Here is a 21,174-nt window from a genome sequence, read left to right on the forward strand (position 1 = left end):
CAGAATCCTGCTCTTCAGTAATACTGAGGAGTACCTAAGAGACCTAGAGCCAGACAGATTTTTGCTGAGAATTTACTTCATGTAGTTTTCACCTCTTTGCTTCCAGGTACCAGTGAGAAAAGCCCTGAGTGCTCTAATTGTTTTTTAGTTGTTGCTATGGAAAGCGCTTCCCCGGAAAGTCCATTCACTCTTTTTGTTTTCTCTTAGGTGACTCCAGGAAGCAAAGCTGCCATAGCCAACCTGTGTATAGGAGACCAGATCATAGCCATTGATGGAGTGAACACAGATAACATGACGCACCTTGAGGCGCAGAACAAAATCAAGGGTTGTGCAGATGAGCTAACTCTGACGGTCAGCAGGTAGGTCACTGGGCAAGACTGGAGGTGGGGAGAGGGGGGCTGGGGGTTGGGGAGTAGCAATTTTTTTGTTTGACAGCAGACCTATAGTTTATTTAATTTGAAATAATCACAGAATTTTTGGAGTTGGAAGGGACCTTAAAGATCATTGAGTTCCAGCTCCCTTGCTTGGGCAGGGACATGGCATCTCCCACTAGAACAGGCTGCTCAGAGCCCCATCCAACCTGCCCTTGAACGCCTCCAGGGATGGAGCCCCCACAACATCTCTGGGCAGCTGGTTCCAGTGTCTCTTCACCCTTACACTGAAGAATTTACACCTGATGTCTAACCAAATCTCTCTTCTTTCAGCTTAAAACCATTACCCCATGTCCTCTCACTGCAAGCCCCTGTAAAAAGACCCTCCCCAGCTTTCCTGTAGGCCCCCTTCAGGTACTGGAAGGCTGCTATGAGGTCCCCCCGGAGCCTTCTCTTTTTTAGACTGAACAACCTGAACTCCCTCAGCCTGTCCTCATAAGAGAGGTGCTCCAGCCCTTGGATCATTTTCATGGCCCTTCTCTGGACACATTCCAACAGGTCCACATCTTTCTCTTAGTGCTTTGTGTGGCTAGGCACAAAGTCGTTAACTTTATAGCTACCCTATCCTCTTGATCTGAACCAGCACTTCTCAAAGTCAGATGGTAGATGCAGTATGGCATTTCTAGTTGCTCTGGAGTGAATTTTTCCTGTGGCTGCCTTCCCCCAGCGTGACCATCCATCAGCTCCACAGCAGACGCTGAGGAAGTGCTTTCAGAAGGAGTACAAAAGCATGCCTTAAATGACGCAGTGGTTCAGTAGTTTGGGGCTTTTCTGCAATAAGGATAAATCTTTTACCACAGCTTGGATAATGCCAGTAGTTCAGCAGATGTTTCCCAGTTCAGGAAAAAGTGATGGGTCTTGGCCAAAAAAAAGCCTGACAATTCACTGACAGAATTCACTGAGGGAAGAAACGGAACAGGTGGTGTGAATGGGTAGTGAGCATTGCAGGAGCCTTTTAGCCCAGGGTGTCTCATACTGGCCTTTAACTTGGCAGCCTGTATTCTTTCTGTCAAGGAGTGGTCCTTTTCCTCTCCAAAATATCTGGCTGCTTGACTTAGCAAACCAGTGCCATGTGGTTCTGGCTGGGAGAGAAGAGGGGAAGCTCTTTCAGCCTGCAGGCAAGCTCACTCTTACAGATCATTGAGTCTGTAAAATGTGTTTGCTAATGTTAATTACAAAGTCGTTAACTTTATAGCTACCCTATGCATGTTTCATGGGCCTGGGGTGTGGAAGCTACCCGGGAAGAGATTTCTAGCTGGTTGTGCAGCTGTGTAAAACTGCACAGGGGTTTTGAGTTCACACAGTCCAACTCTTTTTCAAGAACCCCTTTTCAATGAGGTAGCATGAGTGTGTGTTGGACGTTTCTGCTGCTGCACTGAGTGATGCTAACAAAATGGCCAAGGAGAGTGTCAAGTGCAAGGACATGAAAGCAGTGATCTGACTACTTTTCCACTCTAGGATTTCATATATTTCATACCTGTTGCTCTATGTAAAGTCGATTTTAGGTGAAAGGCCTAGGGAACAAGTCTTATGAGGAGCAGCTGAGGGAACTGAGGCTGTTTAGTCTAAAGAAAAGGAGGCTGAGGGGGGACCTCGTTGCCCTCTACAACTACCTGGAAGGACATGGTAGAGAAGTACGTGCTGGTCTCTTCTTACAAGTAAATAGTGATGGGACAAGAAGGAATGGCCTCAAGCTGCACCAGGGGAGGTTTAGGCTGGTGTCACAATTTGACTTGGGATCGACAAATACTTTTGTTCGCCAATTTTGCCGTCTGTCTAGTCTGCTTCTCCCTACAGGGGGGCTGCAGGTATGACTCTTCTGCTACTTTAGTATCTGAGGCTGCAGATTCAACAAGCAGAGCAAAATGTCCTTGATGTCTCAGCAGTAATATAAACATTTAAGTGTTATCAGTCTGCTAGCTGGAAAACTTGCTGCTAATTGAACAAACTTGCTTCAGTGAGCTAGAGCTCATTGAAGAAAAAAAAAAATCAGTAAAAAGAAAATTGGCTTCATCCTGGCTCAACCCAGGACAGCTGGACATGAGGAAAACATTTTTCTCTGAAAGGGTTGTCAGGCATTGGAACAGGCAGTCCAGAGAGGTGGTTGAGTCACCATCCCTGGATGTGTTTTAAAGTCGTATAGATGTAGTGCTTGGGGATGCAGTTTAGGAGTGAACATGGGAGAGCAGGGTTAAAGGTTGGACTTGATGATCTTGCAGGTCTTTTCCAACCTAGGTGATTCTATGATTCTAGGGCACCTTAAGTCTTTGGTCCTCCTCCTTCTTTGGGAGCAAAGTTTTGCTGAGGGAAGAATTGCTTACTTGTTTGGAAACTTGATAGTTTAGAGAGATGAGTTTGTATTGGACAACAGGATACTGCAGGAGGCTTTCTCAGAGGAGAAAGCTCTTCTTTAATGCAAAAGGACAGTAGTGTGCATCGTGTGGTCTTTCCTGGTTGTACTCTGTTGAAAGTATTTTATCCCTAGCACACAGCTTTCTCTTTCTGGGCCCCTGTAACTGTGCTGTCCCAAATGCAGCTGGACTTGGTAGTCCAAAATGCAATGTAGTCTTTGTTCCTGAGGCTGGAGCCCTTCTTTACTTTGCAGACTAAGGCAATCACCTTAAAAACTTGAGAGGAGGCCTAAGAGGAGACAGAAGGCATTTTAAAACAGTTAGAGCCCATGATTCACCTTCCTGCTCAACTTAGGTAGAGAAAATGGGTGAGGAAAGCAGGCTATGGTTGGTGGTCAGTCTTCCTCTGTAAGAAGGGAAGAGCATAGCTATGGAGTTGGTGAAGGTGGAAGACACTTGGGAAAATTAGTGCCACATTGCCAGGTGGTATAGCTTGGGCTTCCTCCACTCTTGTGGGCCAAGCTCTGTCAGTAAGGCTTGACCATGCGTAGTTAGTGGGGAAGGCTGACTGGAGGTTTTTCCTCTATCAAAGTAGCTCTGTAATTAGTTGGCTGAGTATGAAAAGGAAAGTGTATAATTTGCGCTTCAGTGCCACCAACTCTTGGGTCTGGTCTTCATGCTCTGCAGTTGTAGCTCCTTAGCTGAATCAATTGTACAAAGTAGATGTGCTGGCAAAGACCACTGCTCTGTCAGAGCAGTGACTCCTGGGTTGGAGCATCATGCACAGCTGGTGCTGAGGATGTGCCCAGATGTGCCAGGTATTCCAGAGTGTCTTCCTCTCTTCCTTTTCTGCTTACCATCTGATGAAGGCATAAGTTGTTAAATTGTTTTATTTTCTTATATGATTAATTTTAAATTATTACTCATTTTAATTATTACCTGTGCAAAATGCTCTCTGACCTGCATTTGGGGTGGCAGCAAGGTCATACCAAAAGGTATGTTAGACATGGATCTGAGCTCACATCAGGTGTTTCAGTTCCACCAAAGCAGCAACACTGTTGTGACAGTAGAGACTTAATTTGTGACTGTGCTGTGAAGGTTAAAAGTGCACATCGGCTCAAGAGGAGACTGGATGAATTAATGGAAAACAAATCTATAAAGGATATTCTGTCCCATGGCAGTATCTCTGCTGCAGAAAGCCCTTAAGCTGCAAGTAGCTGGAGGCTGGCAGGGTGTTTTTGGGAAGTATTGCTCTATGCTTGTTGTCTTCTTTTGCTCTTCTGTAGACCAAAACCAACTTCATATGTGTGTGTTCTGCAAATATGAAACCCTCTTCTCTTTTAATGGTAGCCAAGCAGTTGAGATGTCTTCATGTTTGGCTGTACTAATGATTATTTAAGAAAAGTGTAAATGTATAGAATTGAAAGGACTTTAAACACTTCTGGTAAAGGAAATGCTGTTTGTGCTGTGTACTTGATTGTGAATATCAACAGCATTCCAGTGTTTCCTGTTTTGGTATGTTCCTTAATCATGGTAACAGTCCAAAAATATTTCAGATCAGATTCTAGGCAGGAAATCTAATCTAACACATCACCATTAAAAATGGATCAAATTACTGGCTGAAGAAAACATGTGTGGTCTGCTTTTTCACCCAAGGGTGTGAATCTATTAGTTTCTTAGAATTTAAAACCCAGCCACAAATTGCTTTGCCTAAATATGCTTTTCTAAGTGGCACTGCCAGGTGCTTTGCTATTTGATGTGTGAACAGATTTGGAAAGGTCTGTTTTCTGCCTCAAAAATAGGTGTTCAACAATGTTGGCACGTACACCAAATTCCTGCTGATCTTAGGCTGTCTAGCAGCTCCCTGCTCTTTTCTGAGCCTGTTTGCTAATTCATTTTACTTCTTGTTTCAGGCTAGAGAGTGTTTTCAGGAATGTAGTTCCCAAGAAACCAAAGTTAAGGTTTCATTATTGTTTTCAGCTGTGTAAAATCAAGATCAGCACCATGATTTTGTATGATACATGCAGGGACTGACCTACAGCAGACAGTGTGCTTCAGTCAACCCAAAACCACCTGGTTGCTAAAGTAAGAAATTTCATGGGCAGATTTTTTGAGCCTCCCCCATTCACAAGAAAGATGAAGTTTTGGATCTTTAGTCTTCGAGAAGAGCTGCTGCTCTGTATTTATTTATTTATTTATTTATTTATTTTCCCTTCTTCAGTTAGGATGTGTACATCATTGCACTGATATTTTAGGGTCCAGCAAAGCCTCACCCCAGGCTGCACCCCTTTCTCTGATTTTCCTTTAACAGAGGAAAGCAGCAAGATGTGCTCAACAGACTGGAGAGATTTTATCAACTTCTTTTGGAAACAGTGTATTTTGGGAAAGATGCTTGCTCTGAAAAAGAATGCTCAAAGAAGTGAAAGCTCAGGAGGAACTGATTTTCATAGCACAATATTCACCTGATAGCCAAGAGATCCAAGCGTGACCATTGTCAGTGGTAATGCTCATGACAAATTTGACACACAGCTCTGTGTAGCTATAAGTTGTAGATGTACAATAGCAGACAAATGTTAAAATTCTTTCTAAAACAAGTGACTTTTTGCCTGTGTCTTTAGTCACCAAATGGGTGGTGCAACTGTGCAGCCTTGAGCAACTGAAAAGTGTGGGGGTTTAAGAAAAAAAAAAGAAAAAAGTGGTGTTCCTACAGTGAGTCTGTCCTTCCCTCTGTGACTGGAGGCAGGTTGGGGGTGGTAATAAGAATATTTGTGAAAAGGGATTGCAAATTTGTGATCTCTTGTTCTGCCCCTACTGTCCTTTTCTTCAAGTTTCAAGCTGCTTTTCTGCAGCTCTGCTGCTAGCCTATGAGATAAAAATGCACCTTTTTGTTTGCAGAACAGTCTGTTACTTGTCTAAAAGCGATGCCAAGGAATGAAGCTATGTATTTGTTCTTTGAAAAGTGTTAGGATCAGGAAAGTCAGATCTTCTGCCAGCACATTAAATGCATTGTCAGAGAGTATCATGTGTAGATGTTTATAAAGAGGAAGAGAGCCTGTCTGCATTTTACTCGGCAGGTTCAGTTGCACTCTTGCTTGTTCCTCATGTTCCCAGGTCTCAGCTGTGGGGACTAGTTGTGCAAAACCACAATAGGCTTGGATTTGTGTTCTAGGAAATTGGTGGAATCCGTTGACTCATTTAGGTTTGCTTTTTGCTTCCTTGCCAAGAAGAGTTTTCCAGCTCTGTCATCTTACTAATAATTGCTTTGGCCCCGGGAAAAGGCTGATGCTCTGCGTGCAGCTATACAAGGACACGCAGATGGCCTGGCCTTCCGCAGCAGCTCCCAGCCTCTCCATGGCTGGTGTGGTGCTCCCAGCACCTTTTCTAATGATTGGTATGTTCAAAGTCATTCTGGCAAGTCAAGCTTGGCATTTGTTGTGTTTTTACAGCCTCTATGGCAAGGCTAAACTTTGTATCTGGCTAGTGGAAGAACAATATGAGTCGGAGCAGGTGGGTTTTATTTCTTGTAGCTCTTGTAATGAAACAGCTTGTGAGAAACTGTTGCTTCTTCTGTGTAACCAGAGTTGTTGACCTTTTGCTTTTAGTGGTTACGTGAAGAGACGTCTGAAATGCCAAGGAACAGAGGGCTATGCAAGAAGGAATAAATTTGGGGGCTCTTGTCTCTAGAAGGTTCTGACTAGCGTTGCTGTTTGAATTGGCAATAGGTACATGCAGCCTGGGTACAGCTTTCCTCACCAAAGTGATTATGTCCATTGATGCTAAAAGTGAGTGCTCGGGTTTAAATCCAAGGGCATGTACTTTGCAGCTGTTGTAACTAAACAACTGATTAAAAGGTACCTTCCTGGTAGCTTGAGAGCTCTTGTAGTTAGTTTCTAAACATTATTAAAATACCATCTAAAACTCTGGGGAGGATTAAAAGAGGAATTCTTTAAGTCTTTCCTCATTTTTCAGCTAGCAGGCTCTGTGTTGCTCAAGGAACTCTTCAATATTTATGGGTTTATTAGATACTTTGCTATCTTAGTCATGTCAATCCCACTGAGATGTAAATGTATCTTTCTCCTTTATGGAACTTACTCACGCAGTTCTTGGCACACAGATTTAGACCCTCATTTTCCAGCTCTGGATTTTCCCTTGAAGCTAGGGCCTGGCTCTGCATGCAAAGCATTGATAGCAAAATCTAGACTCTTGTAATGTTTATATTGCTCAATGTTCAAGCCAAACCTCTTGAAAGATGTTGTATTTCACAAATACCTCTCCAGATTCCTGCCTTAACTTGCATGTGGTTTACTTCCTTTCCTTCCAGTTAGTACCTCCCCATCCAAACTAGCATCAGAGAAATTTCTTTCTGTTCTTGGGTCTTGGTTTCTGTTGGGATGAAACTCATGGCTCATTCCCTGGCCCTGTCTTGGTTGCTCTCTCTCCTGTATTGAGGAAACAGCATAGAAATTTAAACTGCAAACATGTTGAAGTTTGTGTATCCACCTGCCTGAAATTAATTTCCTTGGCATTAGTTCCTAATTGTTTGAGTCATGTTTCTGTTGTCTGTTTCTGTACTGAGTGTTGCTTTCTGCTGGACTCTCAGTTGAAAGAATAAGTATTAGAAACTGTATTATAAAATAAATATCCATCAATTTAAGCCAGAGTCTGTGAGATCTTATGGGGTTGCCAAAGCCTGCTGGCTTTCACCAAAGACAGGGTGGGATTGCCCACCACACTGTTGGACATCCAGCCCTGTCACCAGTGGAGAGGCAGGACTGGCAGCCCTGCTAGCAGGGCCACACTCAGTGACAGGGGTGCAGCTTCGCCAAGGGGAGTGTGGAGCATCTTCTCCCCCAGATTTGGAGAAAATCCTCCAGAAATCCACTACAGGGCTACTTGTAGCACCCTGCTGTGAACTGTTGCCAAGCCTAGGTTTGAACTATCTCCTCTGATGCCTGTTCCCTTCTTCATATAAATTAGATGTGAAAACATACAGATAAGATACAAACATGATGAGTCTAATGAATCTGTCCTACTGTCTGTGCCTTGTGTCCACATTTTCCAGTCTTCCAGAAAATAGATCCTGGGCCAGCAATGGGACATGTGGTGAACTTTCAGGTGCTATTTTCCTTTCTCCTGCCACATGTCAGTAAAAGTGCAGGCATTGACATCAGGAGCAGGGCCAGGAAACCCTTGCTGAGAGCTGGGATTATAACAGTTTTACCGATGACCCTTGGACTGTGGGCTCCACGGGCAGTAATCTGGGATGGAACACAGGCAAAGCCTGTGAAAGCAAAGCTGTCTCCTTTTTGTGGCTTTGCTGGAGCCATAAATGGGCTGTTGAGAGTGGCTGAAGGGCTCTGCTGCAGCTGTTGTGAAGACAAAGGGAAGCTTTATCCTCCCAGCCTTAGAGGGACAACCATGCCAGCTATTTAACCTTTCTGTTTGGATAACTTTAAAATGGATTGGAAGTAAAGCCTGGATAGACCTTGCTGCTTCCATTTATATCCAATGACAGATCAGAATGGCAGCAGGCTGGGAAACAAACTTGAGTTTTTTGCCTTGCTGGTAAATAAGGGAGAAAAATCTGGTCAGAAAAACCCCCACTGGCTGCAGTAGTTGGCTATAGCTGCCTCCTGTGCACTGGAGATCAATGTGCTGTGTCACCTAAAATGCATTGAGTGAGGGGCAGTAGGATGAAAACAACTACCTGGGTGACGTTTCTGCTCTGTATTCATACATTGTCCTGCTTTGAGCTTAAGTTTTCAGTCTGAATAAGCCCTTTTGGTGCTTCTAAACTCTGAGAATATTACACTGCTGTAGAAGAAAATGATACCTTGAAAGTACTTAGATATCACTGCTAGTCAGCACTGGCACAGGGATACCTCATGCTAGAAATCAGCTGAAGTGTTCAGTGCTGTCTGAACTGCTCTTTCATCTCCAGCCAACATCCACTTGCTTACAGCCTGGCTAGTAGGGTATTTGATGTCCATAACCTTTGCTGTGTCCCCTGTTTTTCCAGAGGAGGTAAAACTTGGTTGCACGTGATCTCCAAACACTTTCAAGGAATAAGGCTTTGCATTGGTCAACATGCTGCTCCCGTCTGTGCAAACACAGTCTTCAAATGCAAAATACAGCCACCCTAGAGATGGCTGTGACTTTGTCAGGCTTCATAGCCATCATCTGGATAAAACTGTTGGTTCCTTAGGCACCTTAAACAGGTTGCCAGAAGCAAGGAGGGAATGGTTGTTTTATACTCACCTTAGGATGTGTTGTAAATCCAGTCACAGCAGCTGTTGAGACGAGATAGTGATGAGAGTGGCATAGATTGGATCCCACACAACCATTACATTGATATTTGTTAGTTTGCATGTGCCCCAGCTTGCAAGTTGCCAGGATGATGTAAGTTGTCAAGTGTCAGCACTGGAGCTGAGCCCACAGGATGCAATAGCCTGGAGTCAAAGGTTGGCTGTACCTGAATGCTTGTAAAGGACAATATCTGGTATGACCTGTGTCTTGGTACTTTCCTGCAAAAGGGGTTACAATAAAGCAGACTTTGTTCAGGTTTCTTCTGTGTAAAGTCCAGAGTGCAATAGAGGCAGTAGCAGGTCAATAAAACTTCTCCTCTTCCCTGAGTGAGAATGCTGTCTCCTGTCTCCTCCTGCTGAGCAACCCTCTTGGATTTAAGTATTAAGATAATATTTCTGCAGCAAATGTCTGGGATATACATGTGCATCACATTTAAGTTTGGGCTGTTTAAAAAAATGTCCTGATACTGGAGGGCTTTTAGAGGAATAGTATAGACCAGATTGAATTTATCATGGGTAGTTCTACATCTTATTCCTCAATTTTATAAGCTATTTCTTTTTGAAGTCTCTTTCCAGTTATCCAGTGTAGCAGGGCACATCCAGTTAATTGTTAATGGAAGCATTCCTGTTTTGCTAACTAAATACTGAAATTGTAGCTGGCCATGAACCCACAAATAGCTGGGAAGTACATTTGTCTGCAGTTGCAGATTCCACAAAGGACTGCTGTCAAAACAGGACATGGTTTTCAAAACTCATTCTAAGAGTTTATCAGTCATCTGATTGCTGCATGGTGTGATGCAGTGTTTAGCACTGAACAATGGTTCCTGTTCAGTGATACTGCAGACATTTGTACCCTGCTACGAAAAAGTTTGGGAAAAGTGGCACTGTTTAGTCCATCTGAGATGCTAACTACTCTCTGTACTTCTGAGAAATGTAGGTAGTGTATATTTCCCATAAAGTATGTCAAACAAATCTAAGCACGATACTTCTGTACCGCTTGTTTGTATGTTGTTCTTTTGGACAGAGCAAAACTCCAGGATGATGATGGTAAAGCAGTTGCTTTTGGTCACACATCTTGACTTGTGTTTCAGGATGTTGTGAGTAATTGGGTCAGACCACAGACCAGTGAAGTTTATGTAGACCTTCTCTGACACATTACATCATCTCAGTTCTTAGTCCCATTGCAAACTTGGACCTTCTTTTTTTCTTTTTATAATTCCCAAAAGCCTCTGTTTGTTCAGCATAGATACCACTGTATAAATAAGTACAACATTCCAAAGACTTAAAACAAGGAAATATATTTAGCTTATCCTAGGCAGCCTAAATTCAAGAACAAAATGTTCTCTGTCTAGTCAATATAGACAAGAATCGTTCCTCTTCCTGGCTACCCATAAAAGCTGAAACATGTTCAGTAATCTGAATTATCTCACTTGATTAAAGGATATGCATCTAAGGAGTATCTCCAGCTTCTGCTGTTGGGTGACCCCCAACTCGGCTGCCTAGGTTGAAGGTCATGCTTGATGTGTTGCCAGTGGAGTGCCAGAGGGTAAGCCAAGACAGTCACTGCTGAGATCCCGTCTTTCTCCAAGGGCTTGATGCAACATAACTAAGTCATCCAAGTTACATGCCTAAAATGAGGCACTCTAGATTCCTCCTGATGTGGAGAGTGCTATGTACAAAAAACTGGGGGAATGTTTGGGAAATTGGTTAACTTTTAATAACAGTAACAATGCTCACTGATGAAAGCAGATTAACTGATCAAAATTTGTGTCTTGCAGAACTGAGTCAAAAGTCTGGTCACCGCTTGTAAATGAAGAGGGGAAGACACATCCTTATAAGATGAATCTGGCCTCTCAGCCACAGGTAAGTTATACAGGATCTGCATATCTTGTTTCCACTTACTCCTGTCTGATTTCAGAGCAATTTCTGGCTTGATCCTCCAAGGTGCTGAGCATGTCACCCCACTGGTTACACTGGGGATAGTGCCTGCCCCATACCTCCTAGAAATCATGTGTCCCTTGGAAGCCTTCAGAGGCAGACTCCCTCCCTTGTGGTGAGAAGCCTGCTGCTGTGGAGAGCTAGTCTGATACCTTGCCAAGGGTAAGTTGCTTGGATCAGAGGCATCTCCTGTGCTCACGTCTGCCATAGGGCACAGAAGGCACTGCAGAGGTGTGGCTCAGTAAATCACTGCGACTGTTACTAAGCCTGTTGATTTTCATAGATAAGAAAGGTCTTGAGAGGGGAGAAAAAATTTACACTCCTAGTGTTTTCTATTGTGGGGTTTTTTGGTGGTGGTTTTGTTTTTTCCTCATACTAGCAGTCCTGAAGAAAGTGGAACAGAAACACACCAGCCTTTTATATTTTTATCTGTGGGGCAGATCTTGCAGCCTCAGTCTAGGAGGTTGGTTTTGTAACCTTTTGGTAGCCTTGCTTCAGCCACTGCCTCTGTCAAGTAAGTGTAGCAAGAACTGTGACCTGTGCAAGGGCATTGCCTGGGCTAGGAGGTTTAGAGGATTACATTGCACAAATCTACAATAACTGCACTAAAATCAATCGCATTTCTCTGGATTTTCATTGAGGCAGTGACATAGATTCTGGCCCTAGCACAAATCCTGTATGAGTCTTTCTAGCAAAATAAGTAGAGATAAATATAGTTTGACTCTGCAGTTAATGGAGTGCTAATATGTCTGTTTGGATTGGAAAGGACTTGAATAGCGCATGTGCAGCAATATGGTGCCCAGACCTTGGCCACCTGTCCATGCTCCCTCTCATGCCAAGCTGCTGTGTGTTGCTTTGCTTGAGAGCATGGTACAGCATTCTCCAGGTATTTCAGAACTCAGCCAAGGCACAATGTGAGACTGATCTGTTTGGACTTAGGCTGGGCTGGGGCCATGTGGTGACACCTGCCTGTGACACTGCTGAGCTGAGATCTAGTCTGTGTCTTCTGCTGCCCAAACTCTGGAGTTGTTCTGCTGCAAACCTTGAGCTTGGGAGCTATCTCTTGCTAGAGGAGTGGGACAGAGTCTCCACAGAGTCTTTGCTGCAAGGCTGCTCAGGGCTATTGCTTAACTGGGCAGAAGACTTGGCTGCCCCTCCACCATGTTTTGCCCCAGGCTGGTTTGGTTCACTGGATAATCAGCTGCTGGTTAAGTACAAAACATAGGTTACCTTAACTAACTGATGCCACCTCTTAAACTCATTTGTTGTGGCAGTTTTAACCCTAATCAATGGCTCTCCGTTAGTGTGCTCTGGGTGGAGTGTTTATATGTATGTGAGTCAGCCCTGGACTGTTCCAGGGAGCCTACTGCAGCTCCATAAGAAACATGAGTGAGAGTGACTAACCTTTACTCTAGTCTTTAACTTACAAGTCATGCCTTGCTTTCTAAAATTCAAGTAAAGGGCATCATGAAGGTGAGACTGTTCAGTATTCAGCAGTAATCCTGGCAGTGGAGCAGATCACCTCCTAAACCCTAACCTTAGTCCTAATCCTGGTTCTTACTCTGGCTTTGTGTAGATATAGCAATGCTGCCAGTTTCTGAGTGTGTCACAATTGAATTTGTCCATACCAACCTGCAACTGACTTTAGTGAATTCAGTGAGAAACTCACAGTGGACAGATTCCTGTTTCAAAACCTATCTCTGAGCAGTCACTCTTATCTTAATCTTGCACTAGGAACCAACTGTTTCTTGAAAATTAGACTTTGACCCCTTGTGATGGCTGATACTAGAAGAGTTATCTCCTGGTTTAAAAGGAATATTCATGCTCTCACAAAAGTCTTACTCTCTTCTTCCCTTCCCTAAAATGAAGCAAATTAAGTCTTTTGCAGTGGCCTACGTGAGTGGTGCTTGTTGTTCAGAGCACAGGGCTTTCCTTTAAAGGGCTTTGCCTGCCACATAGTCAAAGGAATCCAGCAGTATGAGGAAAGATGTATCATGTCTCCAGACCACAAGCTCCCATTTACTCATACTGCTTAACAATGCCTGAGCTTCCTAGTCTGCTGTGCCAAAGAAACGTGTCATGAGTACCATCAATTTTGAAGGTTGTTTTTTTTTGGTGGTGGTGGTTTTGTTTTTTAAATACACACCCATTTCCTTTTTCAGTGGCTGACTGCAGCAAGTAAGATTTGTGATCAGAACTGTCTGCTTAGAGAATGAAGTCAGCAGAGCACACCTACTCCTGCCAGAGCTGTGGCAAGTGTCAGCCAAGTCACTCTGGGGTTGTGTCTTTGCAGCATCACCAAGGACTTCAGCAAGGCCTGCTGCAAATCAGCAGCAGCAGAGTGCAGAGGAGGCTGTGCAGATATATATACACACCAGCATGGCAAACTGCTAGGAATTTTACCACAAAGATGCAGATCTCATTTTTCCAGCAGGACTAGTAGAAGTGAGTAGAGCTGAATCTTCAAAGACAGCACTGAGCTGTTTCAGGTTTTTAATTTTTCTTGCCAGTGAAAACAAGATCTGCTTTCCTTGGCAACAGTATTATTAATTCACTTACCAAAGAAAACAGGACCTGCTGAGTCCAAAAGGTTCGTTTAAGTCTTGATCTGGGGTCCTCTGACAATGTTGCTCAGTGATTTTGCTCACATTCCTTTGAATGCAGATATACAAAATCATATATGTGAATAGACTTGCTTCAGGCTGCAGTTATTAAAATAAATTTCTACCTTTCTTAGAATAAAGTTGATGTTGACTCCCCTACCTTCAGTATTTTAGCTGAAATTTCTCACAATGATTGTCCATCTTCTTTTCCTCTTCCCATTTTATTAGTGCAGTTAAATAATTAGATATCTGCAAAAGATCTTGTGAAATAAGTTAATTTTGTTTGTTTCAAGAACTGTATGACTAGCTAGATATTTTAAGATCACTGCTTACAAATTTCTTTACCCTATTTTAAGTAGACTATTTGTTTACCTCTGTAGTCTTTTTAGAGGCTGATACTTGGTGAAATGCTGCGTTGTCCTGTGGAAGTCTTTTCCCTTACTTGGAATGTAAGGTCTCAAGGCATTCCACACCCTCCCATGCATTCCCCGAAGTCCTGAATCCCAAGGCTGACTTCATTGTCTAAGCTGACCTTTGTTCATGAAAGAGCTACAGCCTTATTATTATTTCATTACCATTATCTTTATCCCTCCAAGTTAATTTAAACTGAGGCAAGAGTGATGACAAAATCACATTTAATCAAAAGGTGCAGCAGCTTGTAGGTGGTGATGGCTCAGTGGCTGAACCAGCTTTGTTTTGGGTGTAACCATGGCAACTTTAAGGGAAGGAAATGAGAGAGTCTTCTTATATATTTACTCAATTATTTCACTTGCACTTCTCACCCAGCTCCCGAGGGCTATCTCTTGCTGTAATTTTCCCATCAACAGCATTTCCTCACCACAGTGGGAAAGACTAAAATAACGTCTGCCTCTCCCTTCTGCTAAACATTTCTTGAAAAAAGTGAGCACAGGAAGAGAGAACAAGTTACTTTGTGACTAAGGTAATTTTAAAGCATATGACAAGACTGTTCTGTGTCTTGTCAGACCTGGGCTCTGTGGGAGAAGGTTTTTCTTTTTTTTTTCCCCATATATTTGTAGGACATAGAGGTCAATGGGGCTTAGGTCTCTGAGCAGAGAGCTCATGTGAGGAATGAGCTGAGAGAAGAATGAGTTTTGAGGGCAGTCAACACCAGGACTGTCTCCATAAAAGCTTGTCCTGAAGGCCACATGCTCCATTTGCAGTGAGGCACCAGTATTAATGTCACTCCTTAAGAAGGTGAGTGCAAACTCTTGGTTTGAGGTTGATAGATCAGCTATTTGTAGCCATGGAAGATAGGGGCTTTCAAGCCTGAGGGTGTTTTGTTTCTTTTAAATGAGAAGTAACCTCTAGACATGCAGCTGGAGGAGCTCCAGAGGTGAATCACAGTATTTCTGGGATGACAGACAGCCACTTCCGTCTTCCCAAACTTCTTGAGAGTGCCTCCTGTGTCCTCGTTGTCCTTGGAGAGTGATGTCATTGTTTCTGTCTTGTATATTTTATCTCCTTGGATACGGAGAAGGCAGGGGCTATAGAAACTGGGTGTGTGGCTGGCTTGGCCTTTGATAAGGCCATGCATGTGTGGGCAATGCATGGAGCAATAGGTATATAAAGTAACAGCATCTCATTTCAGATGAGGGAACTGCACTGGCATATCACAACCTGCTGTTTTTGGTTAAAGGTGTTACCGCATGATTGTGGAATGTGTCAGGGACATGGAGGGAGGGGATGTGGGAAGCAAGCCCTGTGGTTTTAGCCCCCTACAATAACAAAACCCCAAACCCTTCCTAATTTCTAATCAGATTTCAAAGCATTGCAAAAGATTTTTCCATAGCTGAAAAACCTCAAACAATAACAGAAAGAGAGGTGAAAGTAAAGGCACTTCTAAATACTTGTGATTTCAGCTGATGAAACATAGCATAGGGTAGAGTTGGCCATGAGAATGTCCTCTTCTGAGCTGCTGCTGCATGTTTGGTGTAAGCAGCCTCCCCCTCCACAAGCTGGCTGGGCACGGACATTGCCTGAGCATCCTGGGCAGCTTCCCAAGGGCAAGGATGGGACTGGAGAGGTCTGGTTGCTGGTCTCCAATCTCCTTCCCCTCCTCTCGTATGCTGAGGTTTGGTCAGGGGCTTGTTTTCTTAGAGCTGAGTAAACATACTGAAAAATGTTTAATCTTGTTTCCTCTTGGCATGGTTCTTGAGGTGTGTGCTCCAGGATTGCCTGCCCTGGGCTACTGCGTTCTGACTCAGGACTCAAAAATATCCCATGTTTCTGGGACCTGATGGGGTAGTGGGTTTTTCTGCCTCACTTGGCTGCTTTAGGGCACTGCAGGGCTGTGGGGGCTTTCACTTCACCCTGCAACTGCAGAGCCTGGGTGCTTTATTTGTTTATTTGTAACATAAGATCCCCTGATTCCAAGAGTTGGAACTTTAGTAAATAACTGTGCTGGCTGGTCTCTAAAACATGACTCCAGACCTGAAACTAGTTTTTGGTGGCTTTAAGCACCCTGCTGGTCTGTATGTGATCTGCTTTTCCTCTGGGGCTGCAAGGAGGTGGCATTGGCAGGGGAGCAAGGGTGCTGCAGGTGCAGGGGCAGTAGGGTGGTAGCCAGCACCTCTGAGGCCCCAGCCCTGCCACTGCCTCCAGGCAGTGCTGTGGGGAGAGGAAAGCCCCGCTTCAGGGAGAGGAGTGCCTGACCCCTCAGCTTAGTTTATTTAGCAAGTACAAAAAGCTTCCAGCTTCCAGCTGTTTCTGGTGGTTGTGAGGTCAGTGCAGCCAGGATGACTTGGCCATGTCACTGTCTGGCAGATGTGACCCAAGAGTCCACCCTCACCCCAGACCATCCCTAACCTCCCCAAGGGCACATGGGGCCATGGAGGCATCCAAGTGGCTTTATGACCCTGGTGCCTGGGTTGTGCCCCAACTCAGCTGATGGAAGTGGCTTGTTTTAAGCTGTCTGTCCATCTGTCTGCCTTGCTGACAGCTGGGAATTGCCCTGGAGTCCCAAGTCCTGATTCTGGGATGAGCATCTCACATGGTGGCAGCCCATCCATCTCTGGTGCATGGCAAAGAGACAGCAGCTACCCACGCCACCAGCTGCTGGCCAGCCCGAGGCACGGAGGTGACAGCTGGTGCAGCTGTGGGGGTTTCACAGGCTGGCCTTCAGCGTCACCAAGCATGGCCTGGCATGAGTTGGACGAAAGGGAGGAAGGGGCCATTGTTTTCCCAGATAATTCTCCATGACGCAGCCTGTAGCCGGTGTGGTAGGAAATGCTGATCTGCTTCCTGTCCTGGCGCAGGGACATTTTCCCCTTCCCGGCAGCCTGGCACTGTAACTGGTGACACTCTGCCAGGAAGTCCAGGGGGATGAGGGAAGACCCTTGGTGCACCCATCTGGAAGGGCTGCATTGCAGGGCCTGCAGTGCACAGCAGTGTTCCCAGCTGCCTCAGAGAGCGCTGCTGCCACTCACAACTGGCACCCAAAAAACATCTGGCAGGAAACCGGTGAATTTGACCTAAAGCTGGGGCCTGCAAACCTTGTTTGTCCTTGGGACTTCATTTTTTTATTTAGGATTGGCAGGGGGAGTGTGTTGCACTAGTGCCTGAAGGACTTGGGAGCACAGGGGATTGTGCTCAAAAGCCACTTTGAGGTTTCATATAGAGGTGGTAGTTTCAGGCAGGGAGGGACTATTGGAGGAATTACTTCATTTTGAAAGCAAAGCAAGAAGAGACCTCTCTGAGTTCAGAAACAGCACCCTGGCACACATTTCTGATTTCACCCTGCCCTCCAGTATTAAGTCAGAGACTCTCACATAAACACATGATTCCAGGAGCTAAGGCTTTAACAAAACTGCTGCACAGCACAGGGTCTGGATTGGCGCTTCTGGAAAATCCCAATGTAAATACATTTGACAGTAAGAACACATTATCTTTTGATCTTGGGATCATGAAAGCACTTGTTCTTAGCAAATTCCTTCCACAGCTCAAGCAGAAAGTGTAGCACAGTGTGATAGGAAGTGCTGGAGGATCCGGATTATCCAAATGCCCTTTATAATGTTGTTACTTTGCTTTGTAATACTTGTCTGTAGACTCTTGGGTTACACACCTTCTACACTGTCCCAGATGGGATTTTTCTAATCTAAAGACATCACCTTCTGCCCTTATATCTCTGTTTAACCCTATTACAAACTACTGTATAGTCAGTGGACTTTATCCACATGATAAAACAGGTTACAGGTCTTCTGATGCTTTTGAAAGCTTCATTTATGGTCTGGGGTCTTACTATATAGCAGAAACCCTACCTGGTGGCCAAAGCTAGGTAAAAAGTCTCCTATGTGGACTCCATGCCTAGGTGCATGTTGCAGTTATTAGGGTGAAGGCACTAATGTGATTTCGGTCTCTCCTCCAACTAGCTGTCTATTTTCTCAACATTTGTAGGAACTTCAACATCCTGGAGTCCTCCAGCACTGTCAAAGTGATTTGGGCTTGGCTGACAGATTCCAAAATCTTTGGTGGGGGTGGGAATGTGCCCACATATATGTGGAGTATGTAACTGAGACACTTTACTTCCTTAGGGAACCAGAATTAAAAAACAACAACAAAACTAAATTACTTCCCTTTCACTGATTCTTGGTTAAAACTTAAACATTTCCGCAATACAAGTTGTGACATGATTTCAACTTTAAGCCCATTTGACCCAAGAATATAACCCCTTTAAACTAAAACTTCTCCCTCTGTCTTTCATTGAACCAACTATTTATGTGCATGTCTGGAACCCTCTCCTACTTGTGGCCTCCTAATGGTGGGCTAACATGTATTTAAGGCTGATATAAGATCACAGATACTTTTCCCCATGGTGTGATATACAGGCTGAAGAAATTATATTTTTTTTTGCTAAAATCAACCATTTATGCCATAGGAAAGACTATTTTTATGAGACACATTATATGCTTTGAATGAGATTGCAACAAAGGGAGATTAGCTAATTACTCCAGGGTCTTTCTTCCTTTGGTGTATGGGAAAGCTTCATGGCTGATGTTCATACACATCGGCCAGAAAGCCGTGGGAGAACAGCGCCATACCTGAACATCTTGAGCTACCCCATGGATTTCAAATGACTTGTAGCTCATGAGTGTGTTTGGATGCACGCTGCTCTTCTCTGAGGGATCCAATGCTGTACTTTATGCCATAAATAGCATTTGAGTGCCATGAAGTGAGATGACTCCCATCTGTCAGTCTGGGAATGCTAGCTAGCTGCCTAGGGAAACTGGGGGACATAAAAGCAATTTAAAGAAAAAAATGGTGGGGGAATTTAGTCATTCTTCTTTCTAGTTAGTGTTTATCCTGTAACTATAGCTCTATCAAACAAATGCCATGAGGTGTTCAAAGGGTAGTGAAGGCTCCCTTCATTGCTGAAGTCAGTGCCTGTATGGAGTGGGAGTGGGATCTGGTTGTGTTAATTAGAATAGGGAAGCATGGGCCCAGCATGTTAAGAAGGGCTCTGTTTCATCCTGTGCCACTGGGTGCTAGTCCTGTAATGGAGTCATTCTCAATCTCTACAGCTGTTGAAGCATTCCAAAATGCACATTTTAGGCACCATCTTTTATTCCTGGATATTTAAGCTGTCTCTGTGAATGTTAGTCCTTTCTTCTAGATGCTTTAGTGAGGCCCTGTTGTGCTTTCTCCTTGCTTTGGTCAGTTGTTTCCTCTGGGGAGGAAATAAGCCCTGCCCAAGGCTGTGAATTCGCTTGCTGAACTGGTGATGAAGCTTAGAAATGTCCTCATTGTTTTAGTACTGTCTGTGATTCAGAAGAGTCTTTCTTAACGCATGTCTTACTCAACTTGGATTTGACCCCTTTCTTATTAAATTGCAACCAGTGTTTCCAAGTATCTACTAGTACCTCTGGAAGTCTCCAGTTTGCCTCAAAACCAGAACACCTGGCTGATATCTCATACTTCTGGCCCTAAAGAGGCCTCTGGCATTTAGCTGTCACTGTCTGTGAGCAATCTTCTGTAGTAACAGCGATCATCTTCCCACCAATACTGTATGAATTTCTTGTCCAGAAAGTCCAGCGTTATTAATCAAAGACAGCTGTGAACCTCAGTCTTAGCTGAAGGAGTAGACATGTTCCAGAGCACTTTTAGTAATAACAGATCCCTTCCTTTTGGTTTGCCTAAAGCCAGACTTTCAGATGTCATTGGAGAGTGCTGTTCTTTCTGGCCCTCATCTTCACTTTTCCATAGAAATCAGCTCTACTTTCAGGGATTGCAAGGAATGCAAAAAATCAGGTGTGTGTCAGCTTGAGTTAACAGCTCTAGCAGTGTTTCTGAGCTCTTATGTTCCCAGTGCATCAACTGTGAAATGTCCTGAAGGTCAGCCTGAAGTCATCCAGGATGGGGCTGGGGGCCTTGACACATAAAGGATGCTTGTCTTCCTTGGTGGTCATGTGCTCCTCAGCTGGCACCACATGCAAAGACCACCACTGCAGTAGCTGCTCACTCCAGGCTGCCCTGTCACATCCCACCCGCATGCCTGAGCACCTCTGATTTTTGCCTTTGCTCCTTTGCATGCAGGAAGTAAGGCACATAGGAAGTGCACACAACCGGAGCGCAGTGCCCTTCACTGCTGCCACAGCTTCTGCCCCCAGAGTGATCACTGCTCAGTACAACAGCCCAGCAGGCCTGTACTCCTCAGAGAACATCCAAACTTTCAACAGCGCAGTGGAGACAAAGACATCACCTGGGGCCCCAGAGCCTACCAAGCTGTAAGTATCTTCATCACCTCTCCTTCCCTGCCCAGGCCCCAGGGGAAGGCTCCAGGAGACATGAGTTTTCTGCAAGGGTACCAAATCATTAACCCCAAAAAGCTTTTTTTTCAGGACAAGAGAAGGAGCAGACGCATGAGCATGGATGTGGTTCCCAGGGGCAGGGCTCAGAGGAGCGGGCAACATTTCATGAGATGCAGAAATGAAATTAATGCTGTTGTGTTTCTTTGTTTAGCAGAGACCGACGCAGTTTCCATGTGCGTTCAGCATGACATTCCAGCCCGCTGGCCTGAACAGGTGCTTGACAGCTTGTTATGAGCACTGTGTACACTTAGTGTTTTGTGCTGGCTTTGCGGGCAATGCCAGGAAGGATGGGTACCAGCTAGTGTAGGAAGCACGTGTCCCCGTTCCTGGCTGGCTTGGGATTCAGAGACAGGCTCTAAGTTTTCATCTTTTCATTTTTTATTTTTGAACCTTGTTTTTCACAGAAGTTTTAAAAAGTAGCTGAAACTTTGATACGTGTATGAGGGATTTTATATATAGGATTGGAAAGGGTCCCAACCTTATAAAGGCCTGTTGATTCTTGTGGTTTTATCTTACTGCACCAAAGACAGTACTTTATTGCAGAAGTCCAAAGTTCATATTTTTTTAATTAGAAGCAACAGACTAGGAGCTTTCTGAAATCTTTCTGGCTATGTTGGTGAAGTTGCTTAGCTGCTCTAGGTCACTGTATAGCAGTACCAAACTGCCTGGAAAACGTTGACCACTTCTACAGCAGAAGCTGCAAGACCAATGCTTTAGGTAAT

At 44.3% G+C, this 21,174-nt stretch overlaps 1 protein-coding gene across 1 annotated transcript in view; it reads left to right on the forward strand.

Annotated features, from left to right (window-relative positions):
* Positions 1-213: 213 nt before the first annotated feature.
* Positions 214-21,174, forward strand: part of PDLIM1 (PDZ and LIM domain 1) — a 32,969-nt gene continuing 12,008 nt past the window's right edge. Inside the window, exons 1-3 of the mRNA XM_010000785.1 lie at positions 214-359; positions 10,866-10,950; positions 20,178-20,368. Of these exons, the coding sequence (XP_009999087.1) occupies positions 292-359; positions 10,866-10,950; positions 20,178-20,368 (344 nt within the window). The 5' untranslated portion in view covers positions 214-291. The remainder of the gene's footprint in view (positions 360-10,865; positions 10,951-20,177; positions 20,369-21,174) is intronic.

The sequence above is a fragment of the Chaetura pelagica genome, unplaced genomic scaffold (assembly GCF_000747805.2).
Source record: "Chaetura pelagica isolate M959 unplaced genomic scaffold, ChaPel_1.0 scaffold166, whole genome shotgun sequence".
NCBI classification, from domain to species: Eukaryota; Metazoa; Chordata; class Aves; order Apodiformes; family Apodidae; genus Chaetura; species Chaetura pelagica.